General features: G+C 38.2%; 1 protein-coding gene across 1 annotated transcript in view; it reads right to left on the bottom strand.

The window, feature by feature from the left end:
- LOC104077194 (protocadherin-17-like) overlaps positions 1 to 16,615 on the bottom strand; it is a gene marked incomplete at both ends in the record, with an annotated part of 27,350 nt that overhangs the window by 10,052 nt on the left and 683 nt on the right. The window contains 3 exon segments of the mRNA XM_009578331.1: positions 14,903 to 15,452; positions 15,454 to 16,611; positions 16,613 to 16,615. The exon segment at positions 16,613 to 16,615 is cut by the window's right edge and continues 683 nt beyond it. Coding sequence (XP_009576626.1) covers positions 14,903 to 15,452; positions 15,454 to 16,611; positions 16,613 to 16,615 — 1,711 coding nt within the window.

The raw sequence follows: 16,615 nt of genomic DNA, 5'->3' as shown, positions 1-16,615 counted from the left end.
AGCAGGAATTCCCGGTGAAGCCAGCAAGTGCTGTAGAATTTGTCCTATTCTTACCACTGTTGTTTTCCTGTTTCTAAGAACAATGTTTTCTGAACAGATAAAAGCTTATAAACAGTGCAGTACTATATAGTGGAGAAGGAGATCAAATTATGGCCTGTTAACACTGACAAATTGTTTTGTACTCACAATATTTAGTAAGGGGAAACAGCGACACTGGATACTTAAATCTGTTAAGTTTGTGTTAACATCTATCCACTATGTTTACCTTCTTCTGTCCAACCCATACTCTCACTAAAGGCAACAATAAAACTCCCACAAGCCATGACCTGAGGTCCGCTGAAATCAATGGATGTTTTCAAATTGGTTTCAATAGCCCTTGGATCAGTCTCCTTACTTCAATTATGGGATAAGTGAGTCTTTACATAGCGTGCTACATTCCCACAGATACATATGTTGGATGCTGAAGAATGCTGCAAAGGAGCAGGAAGAAGAATACAATAGTGATAGAAAATGAGAAGAAACTTTTAAAAGTAATATTTCTTTATCCCAGCATATGGTCTTCTCTACGGACGGCATTTAAACAGATTTGTAATGGCAATGACAGGGAAAGGTGATTAGCTAGGCAGCAAACACTGTTTGTGGCACAAGACCCTGGTTCTATGTTTCTTCCCTAAGGAGTGAAAAAAATTAGCAATGAAGATAAAGCAGGACTTGACTCTGAAGCCACACTGCCTGCACAGAAAACACACATAAAGAGGAACTCTGAAGCTTTCTTCCTAGGTGACGATCAGAAGAACAGAGGTAAATCTAGATCACCTCCTTTCCTTTAAAGCTGCAACCTTGTCCCCTTCCTTTTCCTAAAATCCTTCCCCAGAAAAGCAATGATTCACTTAAATTCCTTAGGAATTAGGAAGAAAATTACAAATGTTACAACTTACATTATTACCTTCTGTCTAATTTCTTATTTAGGTCATGCAACTATTTATTTCAACATTTTGTTAAAAATCCCAAACAAGGTATTCTGTAAACATTTTGTGACAGGGTACAAAGCCCTGCTTTCACACAAATACCTTGGCACAATTATTTCCTCTTAGCAGTAGAAAAAGACACACCACTAAATATGCTGCCAAAATAATGGCTGAATTTATGACAGAATAGTATATCATCAAACTTTACAGCCTCACATGCCTGTGCAAGGAGATTTTCAACTGTAAAATGGTGATGAGTTGATTTATTATTTGTGACATAAGATAAATAATTTAGGCTTGCACAAATTTAGCAAGATGTTCTGTCCCTAAATATATTTTAAAGCCATAACTGTCATGTGCCTATGATGAGGTACCTCATAAAATGGAAAGTTTGATCGAATATACCATGAATATAGTAGCAGTGGTCAAGTAGGCTTGGACAGTAAAAATAAGGTCTTTTGGCTATGGGGCTTTGCATAACCGTCCACAGCTCTGTCACTTCAGTGTTAACCTAGTGCAATGTCATCATACAGGACTCTATATTATGTTGATTCAGAACAAGCAAAAAAAAATAGTTATCTTTCTCGATAGGATCACCTCATCTTGAACACAACACCCATTTATCTAGGGATCTCCACAGGTAATCTATAAACTCATAGGTATTTAAGGGCTGACTTTGACCTGTAAATTCTTAACAGCCTGGGAAAAAAAGAGTTTTGGATTGCCCCTCTCATTACAGCTTGCCATATCGAGAGTCTGAAATCAGATTTTGCTGTTAAGATAAGGAAGGTCTACATAAGAAATGTTCTCTGCAAAGATTCCAGGATTAGGAAAAGTCTTCTTTCTGTTCCAAACCAGTGTTGGTTTGTCAACATCTAGGACACTGCTGCAAGTTTCACCAGGGATAGAGAGACTGAACATGAATGCTAATATTTGACTGAAGGGCTAGTTAGAATACAGTGATTAAATTATGGGTTTGCCTCTGTATCTAATTAACAGGAAGCTCACCCAGCATGTGAGCACCTTTTTCAAAGAGAATGCATGCAACAGCAACTGAAGGATGCATATATTTTTTAATTTTTTTTTTTTTTTTTTTTGGTCATGAACATTCAAAGAAGATCATTAATGCAACCTTCTTTAAATAATGTCCACATCACAGAAGTCCCCAAGCCAACATTCAGAAGAAGTGTGTGTCGGGGAAAGTGCCTTTAAAAATGGGAAAAGAAATGAAAATGTGACAGGTACAGCGCAAGAAATTCCAAACAAAAATTCATGCAAAGGGGGAAAAAAAAATTAAGATTGTTCATACCGCTTTCCCTGAATATTGAAACCAGATAGTGTGTAACACAGACTAATGCTGCTCCCTGCAGGTGGATCATGAGCCCACATGAAGCCACACCAACTTCACTGGAATTAAACATGGAGTTAGGTGCTTAGCTGCAGAGAGTATCTCCAAGAGTGCAGCCTTTGCATCCAATTCTTCTACACATGTGCCCTCAAAACTTGTTTTCAGGTAGAAAAGCTCAACAGGAGTTGAATTAGATTATTTCCATGGAAAGTTATTAATTTACATAATTTCAGGGCCATCATAACTTACTGGTGCTTCTTTCTAAACAAACACACCATTGTGCCATTGGGAATAAAACAAAAGCCATACAATACTAAGAGACTACTATATGGCCTTCAGTTCACATACAACTTTATTCACTGTAAATTCCTAAGAAAGAGTAAACTTGGGTTTGTTGGTTCTTTTTGTTTAAAACTTCTCAGGCATAAAGTACAAAATGCCGTTCTAAAATATGCTAAGATCAAGAGCCAACTCATTCACTTTCCATGAAAATAGAATTAGGATCTTACTCCTAGGACCTTGCGTATCAAACTTCAGCGTAGAGACTTTCCAAGGTAATGGTATAGAGCCCTATTCCTAAAGATTTATAACAGGATTGCTGCTTTAACCTTAACAACAGCATAACAAATAGCACCAATATAATGATAATCCAAGCTACCAACAACCTTAAGAATGTGCAAGGAATAGACAGATACTGGCAGGAATTAATCTGCCATTTTCACACATCTGCCCAAGGGAGGTATTGTAATTGCAAAAATTTACTCTTAGACTGCTGAGACTCATAGTAATTATGTTTCTTTTTTAATAGAAATAGCCACAGGTAGTAAGAAATTGGGTTTTGAGATGGGGAACTGGGCATGTATTCTAACCCAAATTACTATGTAAGTATCTTTATTATAAAATATTATAGAAAACCTATGGCTCAAAATTTAAATCAGAACAAAACCTTTCCTTTAAATAAACTTTTCTCCTCCCACGGCTATTCAACACATATGCCTATTTCTTCATTACTAGTATCAGCAAGACCAGTATGACTGCAAGCAATTTATCTTTATGTAACGATCTTTGCCAATACTAACCAAAATTCCTGAAGCTTACATTTGCTTAATAGAAACAGCTTTTTCTTGCTTTACTTTCATGCAAGCAAAGCAGACTAACAAGTAGGTCAAAATCTGGAAATCTAGCTACCTGTTCCTAAGGTTCCTTTGCCAGTATCAGGGGATGAAAAAAAGGGGTGTGTGGTCTACATATATTTTAAATGAACTGAAATTAAAGTTTTCTTCAAAATTCTGGAAGCCTGTTTAAAACAAATGAGCACAGGAAAGTACTTAAAATGAGTTATTACACACTTGAAGGAATTATTATTTCATTACCGTCACATTATTGCGATAATGAGATGTATACTGTTGGGAAAGATCATATATATGGTGGCCAATGAATAAATAACAAAATAAATTCATCCAGTTACTTCTGCCCCTTGCAATACCACATCCTGTTAGGCCTGAAAAGAAGCTACAGGTGGTTTAAACAGACAAAATACATTTACAGATTTAGATAAAATGAAAACCATGCATTGAAAGAAATAACATAAACCATTTTGTTTTCTCCTCTTTTTCACCCGATTGCTACAAAGCTGACTGATACATTCCTTGCCTCAGAGCTACGAGATGCAAATTAACACAGTTGATGGAAGCAACTGAGGGCTGATTATTCTCACATGTCATATGACTTTATACCTCCTTTTTATCATTACTCTCAATCTTGAAGTCTGATAGTGGGATACACAGTTTTAATCAAGATGTATAACTTCCACCATGAAGTGGAAGATGAGGTGCTTCCTCACCTATACTCCTGCCTCAGGAAAAAAATGACAACAGCATTTGTCTCTAAACTTGATGTTTTCCAGGTTGCAGCAAAAGGTGCGGATTGACAGCATCTTCCAAAACACTGTTACACAGCTATGTACAGATCATACACAATATCCAAAAAAATAAGATGCACATTGGTCATTAATAATGCCTTTTATCCAGCTAGATAGTTCTTTTGAATCCATGCTGCTTTCCTTTCTATGTATCTCCACATACGCGTTCATACACACAGTTATATTATCTGACGTGTAGTCTAGAAATCTAAATAGTTTCTGAGGCTTTGTGGCTGCCGTTTTTAAAAGGCTTTTAAAGTCATTATTTCCCAAGCACTCTAAATTCCACTATATTCTTATTGTCATTTGAGCCACTGAAATGATGAAGAGATCAGAAAAGAACACGCTTGGTACTTTACAGCTGTGGCTGGATAATCTTGCTCATGATCATCAAAGCAGGATTGTTTTTATGATCTTCAAATCTGCATATCAAATTACGCAAGTCTATGCAAAAAAGCAAAAATATCAAATACTCAGACATCAGGACTATCTCAATAGAGTACTAGAGAATGCAGTTGAAGGCTAAGTGAAACAAACAGCTTTTGCAGCTTTGCAGTGTTTTTAAAGTAACGGAGAGAAGCAACAGGGAGCAGTTCAGCTAACACAGACTCACAGATTCTGGGCTGAATTCTGCACACGCTTATGCACATCAGCAACTCCATTCCAGTAAGCGATCTGTTTAATTCTGTGGTGTTATTGACCTAAATTAAAATATTCACTGAATAAGTGTTTTAAGGATCATGCCTTGAAAGACATAATACTAATGCAATTATACATATATAAGTTAGTTTCCATAGGCCTCGGAATTACTTATGCACTGGTTAAGGACATGATTCTGCTTTTTCTAGATTTGTGGAAAAGCAGACTTTTCCTCAATACCAGTAGGAACAAAGCCCAGGTGCTGAACGTGAGGTGCATTATTAAAACAATATTCTTTTTTTTTGTCACCTTTAAAATTTTATAGAATTTAAATATTTTCATTAAGAATTAATGAAAATTTGTTTAGCCCACTTCAGCTCACCTTTTTTTTAAACTGAGTTGTAGCTAAACAATCTTAACCATCAGCGGTTGCTTAGCAATCAGCAAAGAATGAGACAGAAATATAGTAAGTAAAGAAACTGACTGACATGTTCTGTGTTTGAATCATGGCATTCATTAAAAACAACAGAATAACACCAACAGAAGTTTGAAACAAAATTCTATTAATAAAAGAATACATATAACTGTCTTTAGGAACAAATTATGCATTTAAAAGCTACAAATTGTGATTCACATGTCTGCTCTCCATGAAAAATCCTTTAGCTATTATTAAAAATACATTAAAATCCTTCACATTTTCATGAAGCCATTATTTACCTTTTGTTTTTAATTCAATTGTCAAGTGTGCTTCCAATGATTTTAAAACCAGTATATATCTACAAAGCAAGCAAGAGTTTATAGCTTTGAAGACTTGAAATTGATTTTTAATGCACCAGCTTTCAAACACTACAAAGGCTGCTCTCTGCTGATAAAGACAGTAAACAAGAAATTGTCCTTTAAATGTTCCCTTTAATGTTTTTCTTTAATTAAAAATCAATCAAAAAACATTGCAACATTAAAAATTTTAAAATTAAGACATTAAAAAATGTTTAGGGTTTTTGACACACGACACATTCAAACTAGAATGAAAACTTATGATGTTACTTTTGTTTACTTCTGTTAGTTTAGACTTTCTTTGCACTGTAAACATTGTTAATCAAGAAATAAAAACACATAAAAGTAGTGTATCACTGAACACAGATACTTTTATTGAGTAGAAATGTTAAAAATATGATGAAATAAAACTAGACATTATAAAAGTACTGAAGTAAAATGCTTTTTAAAACCTTTAGATTATTTTAATATATTCCTTTCCTCTAATCAGACCAAAGCCTATTTATGTAGATTAGTTACATCTAGAGCCTCATTTATCCAACCTGTATTTATCCTTTGATCACAAAGCTTGTTAACTTAAATGGTCTTTTATTGTTATGATTCGTTTTCCCATAATTATGTAGTTTAACTGCCTGATTTTTTTTGAATAAATATATGCAAACGCGCCAATCATATTCAGCAGTGTTATGCTGGATGCTCAATGAACTGTAAGAGCCATTTCAATACAATAAAACTGCCTGGAAGTGTTCCAGGGCAAGGACTGCAAATACCAGTAATCATAGTGTCACTAGAACTAGTACAGGCAAATACAAGCGTGTCACGCATATATCAATAGATGGTCTGAAACACTGCCTGAAACTAATTTTGCATGTCTGTCACTGCAAGCACTTACAATGCATCGATCAGAGGTCCCACCCACACAGCTGAAATTGTGCATTTGTATCTTGTAACAAGGCTTTTCCTTTCCTTTTTAGAGCCCTCCTTTGGCGTGCCATGGAGGCTGCAAGCACGCAACCACGCAGCAGGGAACAGGATGCGATTAGAAACTTTTCTATTATGGGTAAAAGTATTTTATAAGCCAGAGGAACTCTGGTCTGAGACATACATCACAAAGCCAGTAGAAAGGTCCGTGGCTAAAATAAAATACTGTTCACTTGAAAGATTGTACTTGCCTAGATCGCTTATAGCGTACCAAATTGAAAATAGATCAGCACGGGACTGATTGTCTCGAGGGCTGAAAGAGGAGATATCCCCTCACAGCACGGAAAATGCAAATCAATCTTTATGCTGTCCTGTACAAGTAACACTAATAATTGGCTGAAACTATGCAGGAATATCTTTACATGCAGAGGGACTCCTTACTTTTGAGGACACATTACCAACAAAGGAGCTATCTTCTCACCTCAAGCAAGTGAGAGATGAATTGATCTTATGCTATCCTTTCTGTACAGGTAACAACACTAACTAGTGGAAGCAATTCAGCAGAAGACAGACATGCTTCTCGTGTGACCTTAATAAGTAGGAATTGTATCAGCAGCCTTTGGGATTTAGCTAGAAAATATATGACTGCTCAAGGAGGTTATTTAAAGCACTGCCTAATATCCTAATTAACCAGGACATTCATATGAATTTGCTTGTTCTTGAACGTAGTACTTAATACTGAGTATTTTATCTAAAATGCTTAATAATTTATCTATTTTTTTCTTTCTCATAGGATTTACAGTAATTAATCCAGAATCTTCTTCTGCTAAAAAAAAAAAAGTCTACAGCAGACTAAAAACCAAAGGTTGCACTAAAAAGACCATGATAAATATATTACTAGGGCTTAGAACGCACCCTGGGTAAGTTTTATGGCAGGCTGTACACTACTCCATTTCATCTCACCATATCAGCAAAAGCAGCAACAACTAGTTAATCTCCTTGTTGCCCCCTTAAAAACATAACAAATGAAACACTTAAACTCAATGAAGTTTTCACCAAGATCATTTTGCCACTCTCTTCCTAGTACCTTTTTCTTTTTTTTTTCTTTTTTTTTTTCTTTTTTTTTTATTTAGGTAAGAGCCTGCAGTCCCCTGAGAGTTTCACTTATTTCCTATATTTTTGAACCCTTTAGCATTAATTTCACCACTTCTCTTCTTACAGCTGAAGTAGAGATACAATTGAAAGTAGAAAGCTCTCAGGCTATCATCTGCTGCAAAAATTTGTCCCGACTGCTCTACTCTGACCTTTTGACATCAAAGGATTGCTTCTATACTTTTAAAGATAAAAACAGAGCTGTGTTTCTGCTCCGGTCAGCAAATCATTGTTTAAGTTCTTTTCACAGAAAATTCTTACCTGTTGGAAAATACTAATACTAGTGTCAAAATGTCTTTTCTTTGTACGTGCAGGCACTCCTCAGTCTTGAAGAGGTATCTCAAGACCTTTGCCATGCATCCTATATGTTTTCTTCAGAAAGAAAACAACAACCCATATACATACACTTTTCATATGTAGAATGAGTGTCTTGCATAGCGAAACCTAAAAGTAATTTGACAAGGCATTTTAACTTTTGTGGAAACAACAAAAGAAAGAGAAATTAAGCAGGATCTTTAAAAACTTATGTGTAAATATTATCCAGTATGTTAATGTTTCCTGGGGAGGACGGTAGTGAAAAGGAAAAAAAAATGCTGGGGAAAAAGGAAGAAAAAAAAAAAAAATCCCAACTGGTTTACAGTCAAATGTTGCGACTCAGGAAGAAATTATTTTTTTAATGACATTTTTGCCTCATTAGTGAAGCCAGGTTGTATCTATGCTTTCTTAACACCAAGTGATATTTGCAAATATTTTACATGTATCTATTGATAATTTTCCACGTAACAATAATGCTGAATTTTAAGAATAATGCTGTATTATATACACTTTCAAAAATATATGAAAACGTGAAAATATGTGTTCAGCCATATGTTCAAAGGAGTCTTTTTTTTCTTCGTTCAGCTGCACACCTGATTATGTTACATTTCACATCATAGTTACAAAATCTTCTAATTTCCAGTCTCCTTAATTGTTTGTAAAGAAGCCGTAAGAAAATATCACAAAAGGCTGAAATCTGAAAATAAAGGGCCCAATCATACTATTCTTAGCTGCACTTTGTAAGGCTCTTAGTCACAATTTGCTCTTGAACCACTGAAATCATTGATGAAGTCAAAATTATGCTATTGACTGAAATATGAGTAAGAACAGGCCTTTTCATCAACGTGGGTAAGGGTAACAGAAACCTGACCAAATCTACTGTTAAAAGATAACTCTTCAAAGGATCAGTCATTGCAATTGCACTGGTAATCACAAATTTGTGTGGATTTCCCCATTTTAAATTAGGCAGTGACAGTGAGCACCAAGATGAGGAAAGCTCAGACAACTTTAAGAGCCGTTGAGAGCTGTGATCCAGTAAATCCTGCATGACTTGCTTCATGTCTTTTATTTTAACTGCACTAACTTTCTTCAACTCTATACTTCATAAAACAGCAAGTTCTATGGAGACATTATTAATCTTAATTTATTGGTTAATGAGAATTTCTGTTCTGGCAATATCATTTTCTTTCTTATACTATCAATATTCTACTTCGGACTCTTAAACTGTCTTTTTCTCTTACGTTTATTGTTCTATATTATAGCATTTCATCTTGTAAAGTTCTTTAGATCGCATATGGACCTATACATCAGGAATAATCCTTTTGAAATAATATTGCTATAAAAAATATGGGCAAGGAGTTCAAGATCAAGACCAGAGCAGATGTAACACAAAACAGGAGTCCAATTCTGCTTCCTCTGCCTATTTCAGCATCCAGGGTGGATGCCATAGTGAGCAGTATGTTGCCAGATCTGGTCCTAAAATATGTACTTTGTGTCACAGTACTATGCAGTGTATCTTGACAAAAAATGACTTAATGCTTCACAAAAATATAGAAAAGATCCTGTCCTGAAATTCTTACACAGCCAACCCCAGTATTGACTTCACTGAATAAGTAAAAGTAAAGCTACAGAACGACATAACACAAAATCATACTAACTGCAGACTGTATTACACAATGCAAACATTCACAGGAGTTATTCTGCAAGACAGCTAACCTTGTAAAACACTGTAAAAACTACCATAATGTGTCTTAGCCAGGTAGTTCTGAAGTTTCATCTGATGACAATTTAGTGTCCTTAGATACAGCCCTAAAATACGCAGCTGTGAAATATGCAGAGTACGAACCTGCAAACTTGCAAATGTGTAAAACTGCCCCAGTATCCTCTTGGTGCAAAATGTTAACTTCTACTAGCTCTAGTGAGAGAGAACAATATTCTTCATTTGCAGCAGAAGATATAGAAATAAAAAATTAATACCTCTGTTCTCAGATTGGAATTTAAAACTCTCAGAACGAATACAACTTCTGTGAGGAAAGCTGCTTCTCCTTATACTGCAGCAGCTGCAGACTTCTTGTTGCAATCTTGAAATTTCTGCGCTGAAGTTTCTCAAAGTGAAGCATTGAATAGTATATCTAAAGACAGAGCAGCACTAATATAGCTTATGTTTTTTATTTCCTTTGAAGACTCTATCTTCTTAGGTACTACTAGACACCTGGCGACGAAGCTGCAATGGGACTTGTCAGTAATCTGTTGACACATCATAAACATCAGGTGCCTGAAGTATTAATGACCTGTACTTTATCTTAAAATGCTATAGGACTGCCTAGTACAGCAGCTACGGTGATTCCCAGCTTGAGAGCTACTTGCAACACAGTCATTCTTTTTTAGCTGTTGTTGAGCAAAAGCTGTGACCACCGTTTTCTTTATTCTCATTCCTGATATATTTACAAACCTCTCCAAAATGCACCACAAGGATAATAATAAATAATCTCTAGGATGATCAACACTCCTTGTATATGTAGATAGCTGTCTACAATATTGTTATGTCACTTTGAGGAACCTACTTCTAGAACCTATTTGTTTAAAGAAACTATTTATTTCCCTTTATCTATCCACTCTTTTATCTATCAGAAAACCTGCCAGAAGAAATTGTGACTTGTTCACCCAGGGAAAGGTGAACTGATTAACTCAGAACTTTCTGGTAGGAGAGACATGAACATATATGTGTATGTTTGTACATGTTACTTCTTTTTCTGGTGTCTGCTCTTCAAAACAAAGCAAAATCCTGTTTCTCTTAGTCAGGTGAGTAGGTCAGCTTGATTTACACACCAAAACGAGACGAAGAGAATTTGCCCAGTAGTCTTTAAAGTCTAGAGTGAACAGAAGTCTTCTTTCAGCCACGTAGAGTTTCCATTTTCTCCTGCTTTCCTCTTTTTTTCCCCCAATAAAAATGAATAGTTTGGACCTTAAGTGATTCAAAGGTCACATGGAATTTTGGATCTGGCAATAAGAATTGTATAGCACTGGCCTATATTTAAATATTTTTAACTGACTTGCATTTGAAAGCACTGTCTCTAAGGTATGCTTAGAGCATGATTGCTGAAGTTAAAAGCAATGAAATGTGCTAAAGTGTAGCTGTTCTGACTTCCCAGTACATTACTAAACACTGTTCTTCATCCACATCAACGTCACGTGCGCATCAAATAACAAATGGTCTACCTTCAGAGGCCCTAAGCACTTGCAAGCCTCTTGCGCCAATAAAAGCTGGAGGTATACTGCATCCTTGGCTATCCATTCAAAATTTTATACGTATATATAGATATGTATACATGTTTAAATCATTTAATTTTTATGGTGCTGAAGAAGTTCATTGATTCATATAAGTAACGCGCAACCATGGCACATAGCTGGAGGCTACGAAGTAGTGAGTAAACACACAAGTTGTTAAACTGTGTGACTAATGTATAACAGAAGTCACTTAAGGAGAGGTAAGATTACACCACTCTTACACATATCAGGCAATATTTTCTTCAACTGCTGGTCATTTTGGGTCAGTCTGAAGCCCATAGTCACTAAGTAACACTTTACTCCACAGGTATTCATTCATATAAATTGGGCTATCTCTAGAATAAAATACTATTCATGAGAAATAAGGGAAACATAAAGCCTATTGACTTTACTAGATCTTACTGCAAAGCAAAAAAAAGTGTTATGCACTCCTAATGAGTGAGGAAATTTGGATCTTACTGAGAAAGAAATTATTTATTTGATTTTAAATATTTATAGACTCAATTGGATGTACTAAATAATAATATAATATTTAGTATGTGTATATATGTCCATGAATATATAAGTATGTGTGTATATATATATATAAAAATATAAAGCTAGAGAATTCTGCCATTAAACACTTGCCGAGAAAATGAGAGTGAAGAAAAGCAGTACCATTGTATGAATCATATGAAGTGAGATTATCGTGTCTCAGTAACATACCTGGAAAAACTAAAGTGAATATTTGCTAGAGAACACTGACACAATCGTTTACCTTTCCCTTACTGAGGTAACAAAGAAAACTGCTTTTCTGAATTGACTAATGAAAGGAAATGATAAAGCAGCTGTTTGGATTCTGTATCTTTTTTCCACTGGCTAACTGTGATTCCTAACTGTGCAATTTACTTTTCCAGACACGGGTTTCCTGGAGTGATTAAGGATACAGTAGATCCAGAGTGAGGGATGATCCTTTACTATTTCTCCCAAAGTCTGCAGTTTGAATTTTACATGAGACAGAAGTATGGGACCAGACACAAAGTAGTATCTACATTCTAAATGCAAATTTTATATAAAATTTACTCCAGGACGCGGAGATGGAGAATGCAAAATTTATTTTAGTAATGCAAAACTACAGTGAAGAGGATCAGATTTTCTCATCTAGCTGCTTTAAGTCTGGGCCTTTTCTAAATAGAAACCAACTACTCTGTTTCATGCTGCGTATTCGTTTTGTCAATACAACTACAAAATATAGTATCAATAAATATGTTTGAGCAGGTTGTTTCACCAGGGAAAAATGAATGTTTCCTAATCTACTTGCTGGACCATCTAAACATCCAAAACAGTCTGTGTAGATGTTCAGGGAAAGCAAAAACAATATTAGACGTACCAGTATGTGCTATGAGGAGTTACGGTTAACATTTCCCACAGTTGTCATAATGAAAACTGTTATAGAAACCACAACACACCTTTTTAAGGGAGGAAATTCCTCTTTCAGCTTTATATAGATCTCAGAAAAAAAAAATCATGATTGATATTATACAGTGAACACTGTAAAAAAAGGAATCATATTTTCCATAGGGATTTTACACTACAATTGAATCTTTACTACTCAGTAGCATCAATACATGAATTAATTGCTTTATATAGACATTACATGGTTGTAGGAAAGTATAATTTTCTGTCTTTTAGTAACTATTACACTTGTCAGTAGAAAAAAAAAAGTGTTCTTTTTTTTTAGCATTCTGACAACTCCATTTTACAGTAAAAAAGTTGACATTACTTAAACAAGTGTCATTGAAAGTTATTTGTTTTTTAAAGCATGACTTATAAATCAAATTATCTCTGGTTGTGCCCTAACCTAAACTCTTTCCTGAAGTGTCACTTTTTGTTAAAATCAATTTCAGATTTTAAGTATTGCTCCACTCACCTAATTGATAGCAACACAAATTCGTGATAGGCATAAAATGAAATCGTTTCTGTGACACAACTCAATAGTGGGTTGAGGATTAGTTCACAGCGACCTTGTACAGACAGCCTTTTTTCCTTTTTTTTTTCTTTTTTTTTTTTTCCCCCAGTTATAAATATTAAATTTATAGGCCATCAATAACTGGGATTTTTGTTACTTAACCTGCCAATTATTGATGGACACTTCTATTTCGTTTAAAACACTAGATGCAGCTGGCAACTAGAACATTCGGTGTTCACAGACTGCAGAGTATGATAACTGAAAGGTATTACGAATTTTCTTTTGGTACATCAAGTGTCTACAGTGCAACTTCTTTCCCACTAGCTGCATACATAAAATGAGTCTGTGTCACTTCTGATACACTCAGCTCATTCCCCTATGACTCAGAACAGCATATTAGGAGAACCACAGGATAAAACAGATATGACATTTCAAATATATTTAATAGTCATTATCCAGAGCCTGCTTTCAATCCAAACGTTAAAAATCACTTTGGAACATACCTGTAGTATTTGAACATTAAGCTGCATTAATCATGAAGTAATACTTTAAGTTAAATCAACTGGAGCCAAATTCTGCCCTCACCTTCACTCTGCGAGTTCACTGCTCTGGAATACATCTTCTGAGTTTGGACTTTAAACTACCTGCTAAAAATTAAGTCATTCTTTGATTAGCACCCTATGTCCAATGGTCCAAATTCTGCCATTTCTCACATTCACAAAAGTCGGTAGAGGACAGTGTGGATATAACTGGCAGCAGAATGCAGCCCAGCTGTAATTTCTAAATGAGCTTTGGAAGAAGAAAGAGCATGTAAGTCTTTCACTATAAAGCAATCATCAATATTGACTCAGGCTACTGGAAATCTGACTAGTTGTTTTGCTCTTCTATGACAGGATGCGAGTTTTGTTAACATTTGGGGGTAGGAGGGAATCACCACACACATTTTCCTTCTATTTGACTAAGCAAAATTTTCAGTGCTAAAGGTTTGGTTGTTTATGGGGAGAGGAGGAGGCAATGGGGCCCCAATGATACTGTTCTGTGTCAAAAAAAAAAAAAAAAAAGTATATATATATTCTAAAGAAGGAAATTAAAAAAATTAAAAACATGCATCTTGGAAAGATAGCTCATATTTACATACAGGATTGGAGGGCTATAATACACTGTTGCAATAGATGTCCTCAGTGTGTAGAGTTTCTCCCACGTCCTGTTAGTTACTGCAGATGGTATGACCGCTTCAGAAACGCCCTCCCCCTTCTCCACCCCGAACCAAGGCAAAGTGAAACCTGTGGAAGCGCCCACCTCTGTCTGATGATCTTCTGGGAAAATACCCCAGTGTGCCCCAAACGTACTAAATGCCTGCCTGCCCTCTCACATGCACCTCTTTTGCACTGCCGTAACTCTGTTTGTTTCAGTGGGCATTTACTTTTGAATCACACGGAAAACACCAGTGTGACAGCAGAACCAGACCCACCAGATGTGGTCTGGTTCCACTTTCATTAAGTCCACCTCTCTTTAGTGACTTGTGTTGGTCCCTTCAGTGGTGCCTTACAGCAGATTTCACTGCAGACAAAAGGTGAAGTTAAACCAGCGTCTAAAGTGAGGTCCAGGGTATTCTAAAAGTCTCCTACCTGAATTATGGACATCCGGCTCGGGGGAGCCTCGCTGGCGTTAGTCCCTTGCCCTGTGAAGCTGGTGTGGCAGCCCACATGTCCCTGGGGTACAGTCAGGTTGTTGGAGGCGGGCTTCAGGTACATCACCTCAGACCTGGGAGAGCTGAGGGGCAGGCGGGTCTGGTAGTCAAAGTACATGGGTGAGGTGGCCAGGGATGGGCTGCTCACCACGTTCATGACATTGAGGGGGCCCCGGCTGTCCTCGCCCTCACTGGGCACCAGCATAATGTCATTCTTGCTGATCTTCTTCTTCTTGCCCTTGCCCCCTCCACTGCCACTGCCTCCTCCTCCCCCGCCACTGCCTCCCCCTCCTCCCAGCTGAGGGTGGCTATACTCGGCAATGCGACAATTATAGGTGCGGATCTCCTTGTTCTCTCGCTTGCACTTCACAGCAATAGTGATCATGGCAGCCAGCAAGATGATGGAGACAGTGCTCAGCGTCACGATCAGGGGCAGCGACAAGTCCCAGTGTGGTCGCCGATGCTGCTCGCCATTCAACTGCGGCTCCAGGCAGGGGCCCCGCCAAGGCCCTGACAATGAGCTTGGCCACTGCGGAGAGGCTGGGCTTGCCATGGTCACTGACTTTTACCACCAGTTCAGCCACAGGGCTGAGCTCCTCCCAGTAGGGGTGCAAGGTGCGTATCTCACCGCTAGTGGGGTCCATCTCAAAGAGGTGCTCCTCATTGCCTTCCACAATCTCATACGTGAGGCGCCCGCTCTCCCCAAAGTCACTGTCCAGGGCACGGACAGTGCCCACGGGGTAGCCCACCCCAGCATTGCGTGGCACCTGCAGCTCGGCGGTGTCATTGATGAGGGCGGGCAGGACAATGAGGGGCGCATTGTCGTTGACATCGAGCACGGTGACGCGCACCGTGGCATTGCTTTCGCGGTGGGGTGAACCCGAGTCTTTGGCCAGCACACGAAACTCAAAGTGTTTTGTCTGCTCGTAGTTGAAGCTCCTCAGGGCATAGATAGCACCATTAGTGGGGTTGACGGAGACATAGGTGTAGATGGAGACGTCGCCCACATGCCCGGGCAGAATGGAGTAAGAGACTGTCCCATTTTGCCCCAGGTCGGGGTCCTGGGCCAAGACTGAGCCCAGGTACTCTCCAGGGATGTTGTTTTCGGGCACCTGTAACACATAGAGGTTCTTGCTGAAGCGGGGTGGGTTGTCATTCTCGTCGAGGATCCGGACGGAAAATGACTTGGTGGAGTTGAGTGGGGGGTTGCCCTCATCACGTGCCACGATGGTCACATTGTACTCGTCCTGTGCCTCGCGGTCCAGGGGCCGGTCGGTGACCACAGTGTAGAAGTTGTCATAGTTCTCCTCCAGGGTGAAAGGGACGGCTCCGGGCCCGCCGCCACCGCCCAGCACCCGGCACTGGAGCTGCCCATTCTTGCCGGAGTCACGGTCGGTAACCCGCACCAGGGCAATGACAGTGCCCGGTGGGGCAGCCTCACTCAGTGCTCCCTGGCGAACGGAGACAAAGCCAATGGTGGGAGCATTGTCGTTGCGGTCGATGAGGCGGACGGTGACCTTGCAATGAGCAGGGATGGGATTGGGCCCCAGGTCCCGAGCCTGGACATCGATCTCAATGAGGCCGCTCTCCTCATAGTCCAGGTTGCCCTTGACACGGATAAGGCCACTCTGTGGGTCGATGCTGAACAGGT

This window comes from Fulmarus glacialis, unplaced genomic scaffold (assembly GCF_000690835.1).
Source record: "Fulmarus glacialis isolate BGI_N327 unplaced genomic scaffold, ASM69083v1 scaffold11690, whole genome shotgun sequence".
Lineage (NCBI taxonomy): Eukaryota > Metazoa > Chordata > Aves > Procellariiformes > Procellariidae > Fulmarus > Fulmarus glacialis.
This window is presented reverse-complemented; position numbering and strand designations above follow the sequence as displayed.